Raw genomic sequence first — 19014 nt, 5'->3', positions numbered from 1 at the left:
AAAATAGATGGGCTTCTGACTCTGGTCCTGCTCTTGGACTAACACAGAACTGATGGCCCGCTCCGTTACAGTAAAATATAACCGGAGGGGCACGCCCATTACTGGTTTGCAGAGGACCGGCGGCGTCGCCAGGTACTCCTTTAGCTTAATGAAAGCCGCTTCGCATTCATCAGTCCATGCAAAGCGACTGTTTCTCTTGAGGCACTGGAAATATGGATGCCCCTTCTCTCCCCCGGCGGAAACAAACCTTGAAAGCGCCGCCATCCGCCCTGTCAGCTGTTGCACCTCTTTTACCGACGTCGGGCTTCGCATGGCGATAATCGCTGCGCATTTGTCGGGGTTCGCCTCTATCCCCCTCTCTGTGAGCATAAAACCCAAGAACTTACCGGCCTCTACCCCGAAAACACACTTCTCAGGGTTTAACTTGAGGCGGTACTTGGATATCGTGACGAACAATTCCTCCAGATCCGCCATGTGCTGCGCCCTATCCTGCGACGTCACCACCATGTCGTCTACATAGGCGTACACATTCCTCCCGAGCATGGGCGCCAGGACCTTGTCCATTAACCTCTGGTACGTGGCGCCCACGTTTTTCAGCCCAAAAGGCATCACCTTATAGCAATAACTGCAAGTCTCAGTCATGAATGCAGTTTTGCTCTCATCTCTTGGGTGCATCTTGATCTGGTTGTACCCCGAGAAGGCATCCAAGAAACTCAGCACCTTGCTGCCGGACGCGCTATCTACCAAGGCGTCGATGCTGGGCAGCGGGTACGAGTCCTTTGGGCACGCCTTATTCAGGTCCGTGAAGTCCACGCACATCCTCCATTTTCCGTTCGCCTTCTTCACCAAGACGACGTTGGCAAGCCACTCAGGGTATTGAATCTCCCTGATGTGGCCAGCACTCAACAGCTTCTGCGTTTCGTCTTTCACCACTTGCTGTCGTTCCTCATTGAACTTTCTCCTTCTCTGGCGCACGAGGCGGACCGTGGCGTCCATGCTGAGGTGGTGACACAGGAAATCGGGGTCGATGCCGGGCATATCCGAGGCGGACCATGCGAAGGCATCCAGGTGGCGTGAAATCACTTCCGCCACCCCTTCCTGTTCTTCTGGGCTCAGCAAGCTTCCTAACTTGAATGTCTTGCCGCCAATCTCCCTTTCTACGGCGTTAGCCGCAGGCTGTTCCCTGCTATCATCTTCGACGGGCGCTGCCTCTTCCACGGGCGCCGCGTCGATAGGGCCTTCCTCCATAGGCGCATCTGCTTCGGGCATCGCCCTCGCCGGTATGGCCTCAATCATCGTCGTGTTCGTGCTCGGCGGACGTTCATATACCATGAACACGCCTCTCTTCGTTTTCAGGCTGTTCTCATAGCATTTCCTTGCCTCCTCCTGGTCTGACCTGATGACTATCACATTGCCACTGAGGTTCGGCAGCTTCATCTTCATGTGGCGTGTGGAGGACACCGCGTTCAAACGGTTTAACGCCGGCCTGCCCAGCAAAATGTTGTAGGCGGAGTTGGCCTTCACAACCAGGTACCGGATGCTTTCGGTACGGGAGGCCTCTCCGTCCGTGAACGTAGTCCTCAACTCCAGGTAACCCCGGACTTCCACCTGGTTATCCCCAAACCCATACAGGCACCCCGTGTAGGGACTCAACAGATCGGGGGACAACCGTAACTTATTAAAGGTCGACAGAAACATGACATCCGCCGAACTTCCCTGGTCGACAAGCACTCTGTGCACCTTCCTTCCGGTTGTGACGACTGAGATGACAACGGGGTCGTTGTCGTGGGGTACCACGTCTCGGAGGTCTCTTCTCGTGAACACGAGATCCGACTCCCATGGCTCCCCCGAGAGTCTCTCTTCGATTGAATTTACCCCCCTCGCGTATTTCTTCCGCTGGGAGGCGGTGGGTCCCCCGCCGGAAAAACCTCCAGCAATGGTGTGGACCTCGCCAAGCACAGGCATCTCGTGTGCTGGTTCTTCAGCCGGCGGCGGCAAGGTGGCGGTCGTTGTGGGCTCTGCAACATAATCCTTCAAAAACCTAGTTCTCACCAGCTCATCTAGCTGGTAACCCAACGACAGGCAGTTATCAATGTGGTGCCCGAAAGCCTCGTGGAACTCGCACCAAGAGTCTTTACGAGGCCCCAGCACCTTGTTGGTCTTCGCCGGTCGCCTCAGCCTCTCGGCTATATTAGGCACGGCGATCAGGTCCTTCAGCTCTACCACAAAATTGTACCTCGCCGGTCTCGCCCTTTCTCTGGCTGGGCGATCGCCTCCTGCTGGACCCCGGGGCTGGGGCTTTCTGGCCTCATAGGGGCGTCTCGCTTCTGGTTTCTTTCTTCCCGTCGTGGTCTCATTGACCCTGACGGGTTGAGCTCGCGCCGGTCCCCTCGGGCGGGAGGGTACGACGCTGGTGCGCTTCACGCACACCTCCCCTTCAGAAGCAATATGTTCTACCGCCCTACGCCGTAGCTCAGCGAAAGTCCTAGGGCGGTTGCGGATGATGGATTCCCCAAAAGGACCGGGGCATACGCCTTTCACGAACGCATACACGATCATAGGCTCCTCTGTCGTACCAACTTTCATGACCTGGGCCCCGAAGCGATTGATATACTCCTTTAGGGTCTCCCCTTGATACTGCTTCACATCAAACAGATCGTAAGAGACCGGCGGCGGGGCCTTATTTGCTAAGTATTGTTCCCTGAACAATCGTCATGACCGTCTGGAAGGCTGATGAACCAGTCCATAGCCATCCCGGTCAGGGTGCTCATAAAGAGCTTGCACTTGGCAGCGTCAGAACCGCCTACCAGGACCATCTGTGTGTGAAATGCAGCAAGGTGTGTCTCTGGGTCCTCCATCCCGGTGAAGATCACCTTGGGCCCCGCAAACGTGTTCGGGATCACTGCATCTCGGATCTCCTGCGAGAAGGGAGTGGAAAACTCCCTTGGTGGGGAATGATTCTCCATCTCGTCATGTCCATACCGCCTCTGATCATTTCTCAGGCCCTGGCGCAACTCCTCATTTACACGGTGGAGCTCTTCATTTCGCTCATGCGAGGCATCGAGATCTTCCTGCATGCGTTCCTGTTCCAGTTTCGACTCCGCCATGTCCTGCTGCAGCCCCCTCATTATCTCCAGAACCTGCTGCATGGATAGTTCTGCTGGGGCTGCGCGTGCTATACTTCGTCTGGTGGGGGCCATTGTCACTCCAACCTCCTTCAACGTTACTGCGACTTAGTAGATTTCCTCGAACTTGTGATGGGACTGATGTTTTATATCGGCCCGACGGTGGGCGCCAAATGTTTCGTCCGGTTGACCGGCACGTCTTCGTGCGCGACCTCAACCGTCAGCTAGGGATTCCTTCCCACTGGTTACCTGTCGATTCCTGCAAAAAAGAGGACAAAGAGGCGCCCTAGCGGCCGTTTGCACTCCGACGCTCAAGTCAGCCAGCAAGAAACACCAAAACTGTTCACCTCCGTCTCTGAGCACCGCGTATGGCACTCTGAAGATGGTAAAAAGAAATGTGTACTGTGTGTGTTTTTCTCCCTCAGGCAAAGATCTTTTCCCAGTCCCTTGTTCGTAACCTCAAAGCACGAGCAAGCAACTAGAGAGTTCTCGTAAATTTGCCAAAAGTTCGAACCCTGTTTCCAACATTCTCAGCGCTATTTAAACTACCCAAGCATTTAAAGCGCCTTAAAGCGCCTTTAATTACAAATGTAACGCACTCAATCAGCGTATCTAATTAGAAAACGTAGCGCATTTAAGACGTTGAAACTCTTGGGAGCCATTATAGCACCTGAACGCTCGAAACAGAAACTGTATTGAATGACTTTAATTACCTGGCACCTGACTAAAGGGTGTTTCTATTCTGACATGGCTGTCGTACACGTGGAGGGCCTCACGACGCCGTGACCCCATCTGGGGGCGTTTCTGCCCATCTGGGGACGTTTCTACGTGTGAGTCCTCCTGCTGGGGAGTGCTACTGCGCTAGGGGTGACTTTTTGAGTGCCAACTCATGCCCCCAATCATCTAGTCACTTACTTTGAGAGCGTATCTGCCTTCCTCTCGTACCCTGCACACGGCTGCCCTGGGCGTGACCCTCTTCTTGAGTCGTATCTGTCCCAAAGGCGTCTCTGAGGCGGCAGGGGTACTTCACGAGTCAGGCTGCCCTACACTGGTACTATCACTATGGCCTTGAAGCCACCTTTCCCTTCTCTTTATCGCTGCCCCGGGCTACCGGGACCTGAGGCCTTCCCACGGCGTCGCTCCCTCCATGGTCTTTCCTACCCATGGGTATCGGGGAACCACACTGTGATTGCCTTGCTTTAGCACTGTTTGATCTGGCGAAGCCCTGGTTGGACGACGCCTTCCCCTAGGCGACGCCTTGTCTTGGCGACGCCCTGGTTGACGACGTTGGCACTTAGCGTCTCTTCACCTAGGCAACGCCTTGCGTTGACTTTGACCCCTGATGTTGACTTTGACCTTGATTTAGTCAACGCCCGGGTACGGGACGGTACATTTCTGCATTTGACTTTTTGATGAAGAGAGTCTTGTCTACCATTCCCCTTTCATAACCATGAGATAGCAGAAAGTTGCTAAGCCTCTCATACCACTGTCTTGGAGCTTGCTTCAGTCCATACAAAGCTTTCTTCAACTTGAAGACATGGTTGGGATATTTATGATCTTCAAAGCCCGGTGGTTGATCTACATAAACTTCCTCATTGATGTAGCCATTCAAGAAGGAACTCTTGACATCCATTTGGAAGAGTTTGAAACCACTCATACAAGCAAACGCCAACAGCATCCTCACAGCCTCCAATCTGGCAACAAGAGCAAAGGTTTCACCATAATCTATGCCCTTCTCTTGATTGTAGCCCTTGGCAACTAGCCTTGCTTTGTTCCTTGTGATCACGCCATCTTCATCTAACTTGTTCCTGAAAACCCATTTCGAACCAATAATGTTCATTTCATCAGTTCTAGGGACAAGAAACCATACCTCATTCCTTGCAAACTGATTCAACTCTTCATGCATAGCATCAACCCACTTCTCATCCTTGAGAGCTTCCTCAATTGACTTTGGTCCAATTTGAGAGACAAAAGTTGTATGCCTGCAGAAGTTTGAGATGGAGCTACGTGTGGATACAACTTCCTTTATCTACCCTATGATGTTTTCCAGTGACAGATCTCTAGGAATCCTCCACTCTCTGGGCAGGTCACTCTGTTGCAGAATTTCAATCGGTTGTTTCTGCGAATCAACCGGTTGTTTTTATGCACAGATTTCCAGCTTCTCCAAACTGATGCTCTGTTCATCTTCTTCAGCACTGGTCTTCGGGATTTGGATGTTTCTGTGATCTACCTCATCAAAGGCAACGTGAACTAATTCTTCTACAGTCATCAACCTCTTGTTGTAGATTCTATATGCATGACTTGTGAGAGAATACCCTATGAAGATGCCAAGATCCGCTTTCTCATCAAACTTCTCCAAGTTTTCCTTTCCATTGTTGAGAACGAAGCAACTGCAGCCAAACACTCTGAGATGGTTGATGTTAAGCTTCCTTCCATTGAAGAGTTCATATGGAGTTTTCTTCAAAATTGGCCTAATAAGCACTCTATTCATCACATAGCACGAAGTGCTCACTGCATCCGCCCAAAAGTACTTAGGAAGAGATGATTCACTAAGCATTGTCCTTGCTAGCTCTTCAAAAGACCTGTTCTTCCTCTCTACCACACCATTCTGCTGTGGAGTTCTTGGAGCAGAGAAATTGTGCAGGATTCCCATCTTTTCACAGAACTTGCTGAACTTCTCATTTTGGAATTCTCCTCCATGATCACTTCTAATTGAGCCTATGTTGCAGTTCTTTTGTATTTTGCAGCCTTCTTGCTAACTTCTTGAATGCAGAAAAGGCATCACTCTTTGATTCCAAGAAAAGAGTCCAAGTGAACCTGGAAAAGTCATCAAGAATAATAAGAGCATAATAATTTCCACCAAGGCTCATAGTTCTTGAGGGTCCAAAGAGATCCATGTGAAGAAGTTCAAGAGGTTTTAAAGAAGAAACAACGTTTTTGATTTTGAAAGAACTTTTCACTTGTTTCCCTTTTTGGCATGCTTCACATATATGATCCCTCTCAAACTTGAGCTTTGGTAGCCCAATCACAAGATCCCTTGAAATTAACTTGTTCAAGTGATTCATGTGAATATGATCAATTCTTTTATGCCAAAGCCAAGATTCATCTTGCTTGTGGGTCCATTTGGTTTACACTCATCAATAGAACCTTTACTGCACTTAGGAATCCACTTCATAAAGCCCCTAGGAACAACATATTTTTTGATTTTACAGAACCTCACAGAATGGCCTCTTTTCATGCAATAGAAGCATGTAACAATTGGTTGTTTCGATGGTCCAATCGATTGTTTTTCTGGCATTTTCAAAAATGATTTTGAAAATCTATCTTGTTTGTTTTGTGGGTTAAAACTCAATCCAGCTGTTCCAAAAACACAGTTTTGAGATGCCAAGACATTCTCAAAGTTGGATTGGCCTTTAGAAAGTTTATCCACAGTTTTAACAAGATAGTGGACCTTCTTTTCAAGATTTTCGCAATTTTCAAAAACTAGAGCATCACACTTGTAAGAGGAGTTTGTGTAAATAATTTCAAGGTTTTCAAAATCTATTTTTGAATTATCTAATTCCTCTTCTAGTGATTTGACTATGTTTTCAAGTCAGCTATTCTTTTCTTTTAACCGATTGTTCAAGAGGGCCAATCGGTTGGCTTCTTCATGCGTTTCTTGAAAGGCTTGAAGCAATTGACCATAATTTTCAGAGTTTGATGAGTTAGATGAACTTACACTACTTGAGTCATCTTCCTTTCTGGCCATGAAGCAGAGGTTAAGGCTTTTCTTATTTTGCCTTCTTTTCCTTCTTGCTCTGCTTTTTGACCTTGCCTCCTTTGGTTCATTGTTTCCATGAGCAGCCTTGAGTGTGTCCCACATCTCTTTAGCAGTTTTGCATTTTGACACTTTGAAAAACTCATTAGTATCAAGTGCAGAAGCTATTATGTTTTGAGCAGAACAATCAAGCTTGGCCATTTTACATTCATCATTGGTCCATTGAGACCAAGGTTTTGCAATGAAAGAACCATTCTTTTTAAACTTTGGAATGTAAGGACCATTCTCAATTGAATCCCAAATTCCTTGATCAATAGATTCCACAAAGATTTTCATTCTGACTTCCCAATACTTGTAATTTAATCCACAGAATAAAGGTGGTTTGTAGATTGAAGAACCTTCCTCAAAAGATTGTTTTCCAGCCATAGAAAAAAAAGATTTTTGGATCAACTTGAATAACTTTCAAGAACCAAGCTCTTGATGCCAATTGTTAGAATATATGGCTTTAAACTAGAGGGGGGGTGAATTGTTTAAAGAGAGTTTTCGCAAACTTTTAAGCCTTTAATGAAATTACTTCGAGAATACCTTGATTGAGAAATCAATTTTTCAAAACACAAAGCTAAAAGCACAGCACCAGTAAAACAATCGATTGTTTCGCAGAAACAATCGGTTTTTTATACCAGTAAACAAATATCAAAACTAAATTTAAAGAGTTAGGGATAGAGAGAATGCTCCCAGATGTTTATACTGGTTCACTCTAAACCCAGAGCTACATCCATTCTTCTTAGAAACCACTGAGGAATTCCACTAAGCAATCAAACCTAGATCACTTACACCACAACCAAGAAAATGACCTTGATCCCCTCAAGACACACACTTCTGTTGGTCAACACACCAACACTAAGAATGCTGATCTTGATCCCCTCAAGAACACACATCACTTCTCAGCAAACACACAAAAGAAACTTGTTCAACAGAATACAAGGATTACACTTGTTACAGAAGCAAATCTGAAATCAATACAAGCAGAAATCCTATCTCACACTCTTTGATCAATCTCAATCTCTAAGCAATCTCAACTCTTTGAAAAACTCAAAACTTATGTTAAAATCTTATTACTCAAATTTGTTTTTCTGAATTTATTCAAAGATGTTTGTTATCATATCTTAACAAACTTATTCATTGCATTTAAAGATTGGTCAAAGCATTAAAGACTAGAGCGTAAACAGTTAGAAACATTTAAAGCTCAGTCAAAGCAAAAACAGTTTTTCTGTTATGGTACCAAAACAAACAATCGATTGTTTCCTCGAATCAATCGGTTGTTTTGGTTTTAACAGCTCAACCATTTGAAAAACAATTTTCAATCTTTTCTAAAAACATCTAAGTATTAAACAATCGTTTGTTTCGACAAAACAATCGGTTGTTTTTCACTTAGTTTGAAAAACACTTTTCTTTTAAAAGATTGAGAATGCCTATGCTTTGGATTCAATCTAGAGTGGATTACAAAACTCAAACTACCCCGGATCCTAACTAAGACAGCTCAGCAACAACAAGCACAACCAAGCTTTCAACATCCTTCAAAGGGTTTGGATTCGTCAAAACTTGAACACCACTTGGTTCAACATGGAGGACCTGGAGGCCCATCTCATGTCATTCCATACTCAAATTATGCTCACAGGAGGATCTGACGCTGTGTACTGCAAGCTGCTCATGAGCATGTTGGCAGGCGCGGCGTTGGAGTGGTTCGTTAGCCTCCCTGACGGACACATCACTACCTTTGACCAATTCGCGACGTTGTTCAGGGAACAATACCTTGTTAACAAGGCCCCCATTCGACTCTATTATGATGTCTTCGACATTAAACAGTACCAGTGGGAGTCCATGAAGGACTACTTGAGTAGGTTTGGGGTCCAGGTGGTGAGGTTGAAACACACAGATGAGGCCATGATGGTGCACGCCTTCGTCAAAGGAATGTTGCCCGGACCTTTCAGCGAATCGTTGCTAAGGTTCTACCCGAAGACATTCACTGAGATGAAACATCGGGCTTTGGTGCACATCGCTGCAGATGATTGAGTAACGGAGAAATATGGTCTTGTCGGTCCTATCCGGCCTCGAGCAACAGGACGACCTCAGCCCATGAGGGTGCACGAGGCGACCACATAGAAGAAGGGCGTGGGAAAACCCAACGAATAGTCCCAGGCGGGGACGCGCGCACGAAGGGACCTGCCCCCGAAACATAATTTTCGCGTAGAGCTCAAGGAGCTTATTGCTATTCCAAACATAGTGGCAATGCTGAAGGTGCCCGCGAAGACCGACAGAAAGATAGGGCCCAACAAGAATGCTTGGTGTGAGTTCCACCATGCACATGGCCACTACAAACGCAATTGTTTGGCCCTAGCACACCAACTGGATGAGCTAGTGAAAAGCGGCTTCTTGAAGGACTACCTTCAGAAGCCGTAGAACGATCAGGCGTTGGTGGCTGCAAGAGCAGACCAAGGGCACGTGGTGCCCATTCATGGCGAAATTAACACAATCTCTGGAGGGTTTTCAGGAGGAGGATGCACCGACTCCCAGCGAAAGAAGTACGCGTAAGAGGTAATGGCAGTAGAGGTACAAGAGGTATATCAGTCTCCCGATGTCGACCTTGTCTTCACTAAGGCCGACCTCCAGGATGTCATACCCTATGACAATGACCCGGTAGTGATTTTGTTAGTCACAGCACGGAGAAGGGTCCATCGCGTCCTCATAGACCAAGGAAGTTTGGTCGACGTGATGTTCTGGTCGACCTTCAACAAGTTGTAGTTGTCTCCAAACCAGTTGAGGCCCTATACTGGGTGCTTGTATGGTTTCGTTGGAGACCAGGTGGAGGTGCATGGGCATATAGAGCTGAGGACGACCTTCACGGATGGCACAACTTCACGCACTGCCAACATCAGGTATCTTGTTGTTAACGCCCCATCAGCCTACAATATACTTTTAGGTAGACCTGCTTTGAACAGGATTGGAGCGATTGCTTCCACAAGGCATATGAAGATGAAGCTGCCTTCCTTTAAGGGTACGGTGATCACCATCAAGTCCGACCAGAAAGAGGATAAGAAGTGTTACAAAAATAGCCTTTAGATGAAGAGAGGGGTGTTCGCTACTACTACCCAGCCTCTAAGGGAAGAAGGGGTCACCCGTGCAGAGATTGCCCGGGAAAGATGACCCGACCTCGTCGGAGACGTGCTGGAGAGAGAGATCTGTGGGAAGATGTTCAAGCTTGGCAGGTCTTTAAGGCAAAAGTCGTAGGATCAGATTGTCGAGGTCATAGCGCGACACCTTGACGCTTTCGCATGGTCTGCCTCTGACATGCCTGGTGTTCCCGTCGGTTGCCCTAACGTCTTTGTGCATTTTTGTTGACTTCGCTTCCAAGAACCCTTTGCTCCCACCGTCGCTTCCTCCGATGGAATCATCTAAAACAGAGAAACAAAGGGCGCCCTCGCGGCAGTTTGCACTCCAACGATCTAGTCAGTCTATGGGCAATGAACACCAAATTTAAACTCTCGAGACACTATGTGTTCTCTCTCACACACTGTTTCTCCCTAAGAAATGTGTAACTTGCACTAATGAAAGCGTAGTGTGTTCTGTTCAAATGTCGAAAAACGTACCTGGTTATGTCTGTTGTCAGCCTTATATACCTTTAGTGTCATTGCCCTTCTGTCTAGCTGTGACTTAGGCATTTTGTAGGCGCGCCTTAGCGACACTAACGCCCAGACTTAGGAACATCCATTATGCAAGAATGCCGTTGATGAAGATCAAGAAGAAGAAGAGAATGAGGTTGAAGTTCAAGATGCTCAAAGACACATTAGCTCATCATCCTTTTTACCTCAAAGGATTACAAGGAGCAAAGCTAAAGAGTTAGGTAGTAGGCTTCCAATGTTTTCTCTTTTTATAGTTACTTTTGTATAAAATTAAAAACACATAGAGTAGTGTTTAGGAAGGTGCTAAAGAGGGAAACCTAAGACACCTCCTTTGTATACCACCTTTAGGCGTTAGTTTTTAGGAAAGATCTAGAAGGTGCCTTTTCGCTCTCATTTAGGCGCTAGAATAGGAAGAGTTAGAAGGCTACCTTGCAAAGCTTCTCTAGTAAGCTTCCTTTGTAATTGTGACCGGTCCTCCTCTCTATAAAGGAAGGCTTATGTTCTTGCCAGAAACTCGAGCACCTTCGTGCGTATCTTCTAACGGTGGAACACGGATCTTCGAGACTACTCCCTCCTCCTGTGATGATTTCAGTAAACGAGGCAGAAAACACCGTGCACCTCCGTATCAAAACTGGGCAAAAACTGTGCTCTTGGAAGTGCGTAACAGAATCCTCTCCTATTCTCTCTCAAGTTCACAAGTGCGTACAGTTTGCCAAATGACAGAGTATCTGGAAAACGTACCTTATGTTGTTTCTCCTTTTCCTTATATACCTTTGCCCGCGTTTCTGCCACGTGGCTTCTCTAACTTAAGCTTACTAACGAGCGCACCCTATGACGTTGTATTCCAGACTTAGGAGTATCCCAGCACGTGTGGTAGCCTTGTTGGAGTGTTGGCGCGCCCAGGGGTGACTGCATGGGAGCCAACTGATGCAGCCGTCTCTGATTCACTTCCCGTGGGAGTCCCCTGAGTTGCTCACATACCCTGCATGTAGACGCCTGTACCGCCCTGGTGGTCGGGTGTGATGACGTGGCATCCTGCTACAGTGTAGGCGTGTCGACAAGGCGCCAGGTTGGCATAGGGGAAGGAAGTCGGGGGGGGCACGTGTGGTCGCCAGTTGTTAAGTTGGCGTGTTCCGATTTCCAGTTTACCAGAATAGGCGATCACCAGGTTGAAGATGAAGTCGCCCGATGTAGATTCAGGCGACCTAGTCATTGGAGATCGCCAGGGCAAGCGCATCGCCGAAGATGAAGGAGAAGCAGATTATGAAGGCGGCCGGCGAGACCACAGGGAAGGTGTATGAAGGCCCCTAACTCGCCAGTTCCAGCAGAGATCGCACTCCTAAGTTAGCTATGCACTGGGCAGTACCATGCATAAGTAACTTAGCCAAAATGAGAGTAGAAGCAGCGCCAAGTCAGGGAGCCTCCAGATGATGGCACGTGTACAGTTGGATGCGAGCCACGTGTCCGAGTCTGTAACTGCCAGGAGAGAGAAAGCTATCAGGTATATAAGAGTTCTTAACAAACTTTCTGAGGTACGCACGTTCAGTTCATACACTTTATGCTTGCGAGTTAGAGCTGACTGTGAGAGAGGATTTGCACGGTTCCAGTTCTCTTAGTTTTTGGTGATACCGTCACTGACTTGAGCGTTGGAGTGCGATCGGCCGCAGCGGCGCCGTGCTGTTTCTTTGCAGGTTCTTGAGATAGATCCCGAAGAGGAACGGAGATGAGAAGCGGTGCGCACGTCGATCCTTTGACGAGGCAGTTTCCAGCGTTCCGGTCAACAGGCAGGATCAACGCCCCTTTGGGGCGTGGCCTCTTACAGGTCGTATCTGCTCCAGAGGCCATCAGCAGTGGTGCATTCTGCCGCATTCCTACACCTGATGCGCAGATAAGTCGTGGATTGGGGCTCTTCTTACTGGTACTGAAGGTGTGGCTTTAAATCCATCTTTCTCAGCTATGTTTACTTTCTGACACACCAAGGCCCGAGGCCTACAGGCCCCTAATGTGCTGCCTCCTTCCCTGCCGCCCCCTCCACGGTCACTCCTACTTGTGGGTATCGGGGGGGGCGACACCATCTGGGCCAAAGCACGCTCTTAGGACAACGGGTTACGCCTTCAAGGTGGGCGACACCTAAACCTGTTGACGCCATAAGCTGGCGACGCCCCAAGCTGGCGATGCCCATAACTGGCGACGCCCAAAGCTGGCGACACCCAAACCTGGTGACACCTGAGACAGTCAACATATTGACTTTCCTCCTTGGAGCCCCTTGGTGGGTCCTACCACATGTTGACTTTGGTCAACGCCCGAAGATGGGTCGGTACACAAGCCCCTAGTCTTGAGCTGATAATTTTTTTTTAGTGAAAAGACTAAGGCGTCGCCCTACCGTCTACGTGGCATTCTAGTGATGGGACGTTCCTGTGCTTGTGATGTGACAACTTAAGTGGCGCATTAATCTCTCGACACGTGGCCCAATCCTGCGATTGAGGCTGAGTGTCACTAGCGCTTCTCAATGTTTACGTTATACCTTTCAAAATCGCGCGCTCTGAGCACTGTTCCATCATTCACACCCAATCCTTCACTGTTCGTCTTCTTCCTCAAGCCCTTGCGATTTCTTCTTCACAAAGCTCGCGCCTTTCTTCGATCAACCATCAAAGGTATGATTCTTAACCATTGTTTGCCCCTTAATCTCACTATTCTGTACTGATAGACTGCCTGGGACTGTTTAAATTCTTGCATTTACGCCCTTCCTCTCTTTCCTTCATTTCCTCTGTTTTCTGATCTTCTCGTGGGGGTAGGGGTTTCTGGGTTTTCCTCCCATTTCGACACCATGGCCCTTTGCAAACTAAGCCTTTACTCTTCTTTCTGCTTAAGCTTTCTTTGCTGCACCATGGCGCGTACCAAAACCACTGCCAACCCTCCACCTCCCAGCGTCAACTACAAGTCTCAGTACCCTTGGGCTTCTGATGAGCTACTTGCTAAGACTTCAACCTGAACCAGGCGCTTACAAATTCAGTGCCTTCGCCAAGAGGCATGATGCCTACATATTCGTTCGTCCTTGCACACCGGGTGAGCTCGTTTGTGTGGACGACTGGTCAAACGAAGGGGAGGCTCTCTTCTTCTTCTATCAGACCGTGTTCAAACGCATAGGTCTGGGTCTACCTTTCTCTGGGTTCGAGAGAGAGCTTCTTACCGAAATAAACGTCGTCCCTGCTCAGCTACACCTCAATAGCTAGGCCTTCGTCAAGGAGTTTAGAATCCTGTGTGGGTACTTTGGCCAGCCTCCTTCTAAAGACATATTCCTCCATTTCTTCGAGGTCAAGAAACAAGGGAAGAGCCTCTGGGTCAGCTTCAGCGGCATCGTCGGGAGGATCTTTCTATACTTGTTCCAACAGCCCTACAAGGGATGGAGGGGTAAGTTCTTCAGAGTGTGTTGTACTGAGCACGACCGCACAGCATTGCACGGCTTCCCTTTATACTGGGTGAAGAAACTAAAGTTGATCAAACCCAAAACCTTGGATGAACTACCCTCAACAGATCGAGAAGTGTGCTTGATTTTGGCCAGCGTGGGGATCTTAAACACTGCTGAGTTGATAGCACGTGAATACGACTCCGCAGCCCTCACTCAATACCTTAGTATGGGAACTACTCCCCACTAATCTTCTTTGATTCCTGCTTCTACTAGTGTTTACTCTTGTTCATTTGTGAACTTTTTGTTTGCTTTAGGTCTCCATAGTATATTTGATTATGCTTCATGCTTTGATTTAGCTTGTGCCTAACCTCTGCTTTGTTTGCTTCCTTGATGCAGATTCAAAAATGGATGTGAACAAAAGAATGAGGCTTGCCAAGGCTTTGGCAGCCCGGGGCAAAACCACATCCAAAGGAGTTGATGATGGAAGAGGCCCAAGCACAAGCACACATGAAAGCCCACCAAAGGGTAGATTTGGGCCAACCCCAGAGTTATGGCCAAGAGGATCCAAAAAGACGTTCTTTTACATGTTCAAATGCCATAAACTCTAGTGTAGAGTAGACTTTAGAGTTTCTAAAAGAAACCTCTAAATTTACCAAGGGCGGTCTAGAAAGCCCATGGAGGGGGTGAGCATACAAACTAGACACACCCCTCCTCACGTGCTCATTTAGGCTCCACTTTTGGGAGGGAATTCATTTGAATTTCCCTCCACTTTCTTTTAAATTTCCAACCCTCTAAACACTATAAATTGAGGTGTTTGGCTCTCATTTTGTAAGATTAAATTGAGTATTGTTATGCTGCCAAACTTGAGCCATAATCTATACTCCTTGCCTAGCATCAAGGTTTTAGTCTTCAATCCTTACACCTTCAAAGGGGCTGGCCGAACCTCCCTAATCTCACACTCTTCATGCACCTTCAAGGCACCCACACTTCTTGGGAAGGCCTTGTTCCATCAACAAACCACCAAGCTTCCGCAAACCACCCAAAAACCACAAAAGAGAAGAGCTCAATGCCATCATTTGGTATTAGAGCTATGGTTCTTCAAAGATGAGTATCTCTTTGCATTTTACTTTTTGAGTTCTTCTTTCTCCAAGTTGTTCATCTTTATTCCAAGTTGTCTTGCTTTTTTTGTGTTTTAATATGATTTGAATGCTTGTTTATTCATTTCAATCGGTGGGTTTTGTTCAAAATTGTGCTTGAACATCTATTTTCAATTTTGTGTAGGATTCTTGATATCTTTGTGTTGCTGTTTTTTATTTTTAGGTATTTGAGTCTTGCTTGAAATTTCATTTGGGTCATATGATGTTCTTGAGTCTTTTCATTTTATGAATCCATAAGTTTTGTCTAAGTCATGTGTTTCCATATTTGTCAACAAATCCTAGTAGTACTCTTCTTGATTTATTTATTTCTTGCTTTTTTTTGTTTGAATGCTTGATCAGAAATCTGCTTTGTTTTGATCCTTTGGTGCGTTTTTAATTTTAGTTTGAGTTCTTATTTGTGTGCTAAATCCACACAAATTCCATCACATTTTTCCATTGTATTTTTGTTGGTATATCATTCTGTTTTTTATTCCAGATTTCAGAATCCCCTGTTTTCACAAATCTGTTTTGGCTGTTTTGCTTTATGAAAATTAAATACATCGTAAGAAAATTCTGAGCCTCTGGATTTCACTAGATTGAGGTGTTAGCAAAAGAACAAAAAAAGAATCAGTTGAAAAAAAGAAATATAAAAAAAAAGATAAATCTTACAAAAAAAGTGTGCAATCCTGACACTACATCTGGCAGTTTTGAGCACTGATTTTAAAAAACTTATTAAAATTAATTGGTGCATGCGTTTGGAGTGAAACCAACGCCAAAAGTTTGTTAAGATCTTGAATTGTTTGTGTATCAATTTTCAGAGGCAAATACAAAAGATCCAGCACAGAATAAATCTATAAAAGTCACGCATTCTGGACAACAACATTTTTCAGTGGTGCTGTTTTTTATTTTTAAATCAAATCTAGTGCTATTCCTTAGGTTCCTTTTGTGTGCCATCCATTATTTGAGTGCCTTTTTATTTGCTTGTCTAATTTCATTAGAACTCTTTCTAGTTGTGTCACATTTAATTCCATTTGTGTGGTACTGTGTTTTCAAATTAATTTGTTTCTTGCTTTCTTTCTTTGACCTCTAAGCTTTGTGGTGGATTAAATATCAATTGGTACTTGTTGAGTGGTAATTGACTTGAGGGGAGTCTAGCTTTGCTTAATAGGTGCTGGATTGAAGAATTTAATTACCTAATTCCAAGAGGATCAAAGGCAAGGGGCAGGAACAAACACATACTAAATACACCACACACCTTGGAAGGCCCAACAAAGAAGAAACAACAAAGGGAGTGCAATTAGAAAAACAACAAAGGGAGTGCCATTTAATTTCTTTGCAATTTAACTCTTATTAATTACTTGTTAATCACGCAATGAGACGGTGAGTGTGTCTTCAAGGGCTCCAAGTGTCCAAGAAGCCTCACCTAGGGTCGACTAGCTTAAACTTTCTAGCTTAGCATTTGTTAATTGCTTTAATTACGCCTTTTGCTTTTGTCTACCTTCGTTTAATTGCTTTTGTTTGGTCTTGTTTAAAGCTTTGATAATTTGCTAAATAGCTTGCATTGTTTTTTTTTTGTTGCTTAAAATTTTGATTTCTACATCCTCATTGTGTTTTAAGTGATTTAGCTAAAGAAAGATTTGTGTAAAGATTTTGAGGGATAGTTTTTGGCTAAGGCAAGACTTGGTATTTAAGTAGTCCATTGTGACTCACCTCTCTTACCTGGAAAACTACCTTCATTAGCTTTCCTCATCTATCTTAAAGTAAAGCATTTCTATACACAAAGTTTTAGTCATGTCTTCTCACTCCTCTAAATCTCTTAAAAGTGATGTGAAATCCTTAAAATCTCTTTTAAAACAACTTTCCAAGGATGTCCAATTAATTTCATATAAACAATTGAAGAATGGGGCCAAAACTAATGTATTGACTAAAGCAAAGGATGAGAATTCTCAAAAATAAAAAAATTTGCATTCTCATGCATCTAGCTCTAAGAATCATGATTCTCTTGGGGAGGAAAGTCTTAGAATAAATGAATATTATCAACCACCCCCTAGGAGGAATAGAAAGAGAGAGTAAGAAAGCCCAAGAGAGGTTAGGGTAGACCTACCCCACTTCCATGGAAAAGAAAATATAGAAGCTTGCCTAGATTGGGAAATGAGGGTAGAACAATTGTTTGCCTCCCATAAAGTAAGAAAGGAAAGAAAGATACAAGAGAAAAGATCAAAAGAGGAAGACGAAAGAAAAGCTAGAAAAGAGAAAGAAAAGAGAGAAAAGGTGATGATAGAAATAGAAAACCCAAGTGAGGGGTTGTGTGAATCTAGAAAGAATAAGGAATATCTTACAACCTCCCTTACAAGCATAGTAAAAAAAGAACCCTTAAAAGGGGAGTGCATAGGTAAATATATAGTTGATTATGATTACCTAAGCCACCTTAGGGAAGTTTTCTTAGTGTTTAGGACTAATAGTTTGTTGTCTAATAGTGATAAATGTACCTTCTATGTTGATAGTGTAGTGTCTTTGGGTTTTATAGCTAACAAAAATGGGGTACATGTTGACCTCGAGAAAATCAAAGCCATCCAAGAATGGCCAAAACAACAAAATATAGGAGATGTTAGAAGTTGTCATGGTCTAGCAAGTTATTATAGGAGAATTGATCCTAACTTCTCAAGTCTAGCTTCACTACTCAATGAGTTAGTGAAGAAAGACACTCCATTTTGTTGGATGGAGAAGCATGAGCAAGCCTTTCAAAGGTTGAAAGCTCAACTCACCAATGCACCTATTCTAGCTTTACCAAACTTTGTAAAAACTTTTGAGATAGAGTGTGATGCATTGATAGTAGGAATAGGTGTTGGGTTTTTGCAAGGTGGGCACCCAATTGCATATTTTATTGAAAAACTTCATGGTGCAACCCTCAACTACCCCATCTATAACAAAGAGCTCTATACATTTGTGAAGGCCCTGCATGAGTCTTTAAAATCTTTAAAGAGTCAACACAAGTTAAAAATACATGCAAAGTGGATGGGATTTCTTGAGCAAATTCCATATGTTATCAAATACAAGAAGGACAAAACAAATATTGTGGTGGACGCTCTATCAAGGAAACATGCCTTATTTTTGAAACATAGAGGCCAAATTCTTGGATTTGATAACATACCTAAACTTTATCAAGATTTTTCAACCACTTTTGCTAAGTATCAACATAGAGCACATGGAGGGTTTTATGTTTATGAGGGGAACATATTTAAAGAAGAAAAACTTTGCATACCCCAAAGAACACATAGAAAATTCCTTGTGAATGAGTCACATGAAGGAAGATTCATAAGTCTTTTTGGAGTTGATCAAACTCTTAAGCTTTTGAAAGAAAAGAAAAATATGAACTCCTCCCTAAAGAAATATCGTAAAAATTTGCCAATAGAAAAACAAAAAGAATGGCAACTTCTTAAAATTTATTTTTATACAACTGATCAAACTAACTCATTTGCCTTCTTTGATGATTCCCATAGATGGACGTTTGATCCGGGAGGACGAGCATAGTTGTCAAAGCAAGAGGCTGCTATTCGAGATCGACCCTGTAGATCTAAGGATAGATCTTCTCAAGAAGGAGGAGATGACGGACACCATCCAGCCACATTCATCCCCCTAACATTGAAGAAGAAGAAGCATTGGATTTGAGGACAAATCCTTTTCAAGAGGGAGGGGATGATGGAAGAGGCCCAAGCACAAGCCCACATGAAAGCCCACCAAAGGGTAGATTTGGGCCAACCCTAGAGTTATGGCCAAGAGGATCCAAGAAGACGTTCTTTTACATGTTCAAATGCCATAAACTCTAGTGTAGAGTAGACTTTAATTTCTTGTCAAATTTAGCATAGGAACTTTATTTGTAATTTTTCTTAGAATTAATTTTGGCACC

At 44.9% G+C, this 19014-nt stretch overlaps 1 protein-coding gene across 1 annotated transcript; it reads left to right on the top strand.

Annotated features, from left to right (window-relative positions):
* Positions 1–8505: 8505 nt before the first annotated feature.
* Positions 8506–8955, top strand: LOC137838427 (uncharacterized). Its single transcript, XM_068647675.2, has one exon. The coding sequence runs from the start codon at positions 8506–8508 to the stop codon at positions 8953–8955; it is 450 nt and encodes a 149-aa protein (XP_068503776.2).
* Positions 8956–19014: the final 10059 nt, after the last annotated feature.

This window comes from Phaseolus vulgaris, chromosome 11, assembly GCF_051622355.1.
Source record: "Phaseolus vulgaris cultivar YP4 chromosome 11, ASM5162235v1, whole genome shotgun sequence".
Lineage (NCBI taxonomy): Eukaryota > Viridiplantae > Streptophyta > Magnoliopsida > Fabales > Fabaceae > Phaseolus > Phaseolus vulgaris.
This window is presented reverse-complemented; position numbering and strand designations above follow the sequence as displayed.

Bases quoted from the DNA above. Each gene is read 5' to 3' on its own strand.
- LOC137838427 (XM_068647675.2), top strand. From the start codon at position 8,506: ATGGAGGACCTGGAGGCCCATCTCATGTCATTCCATACTCAAATTATG.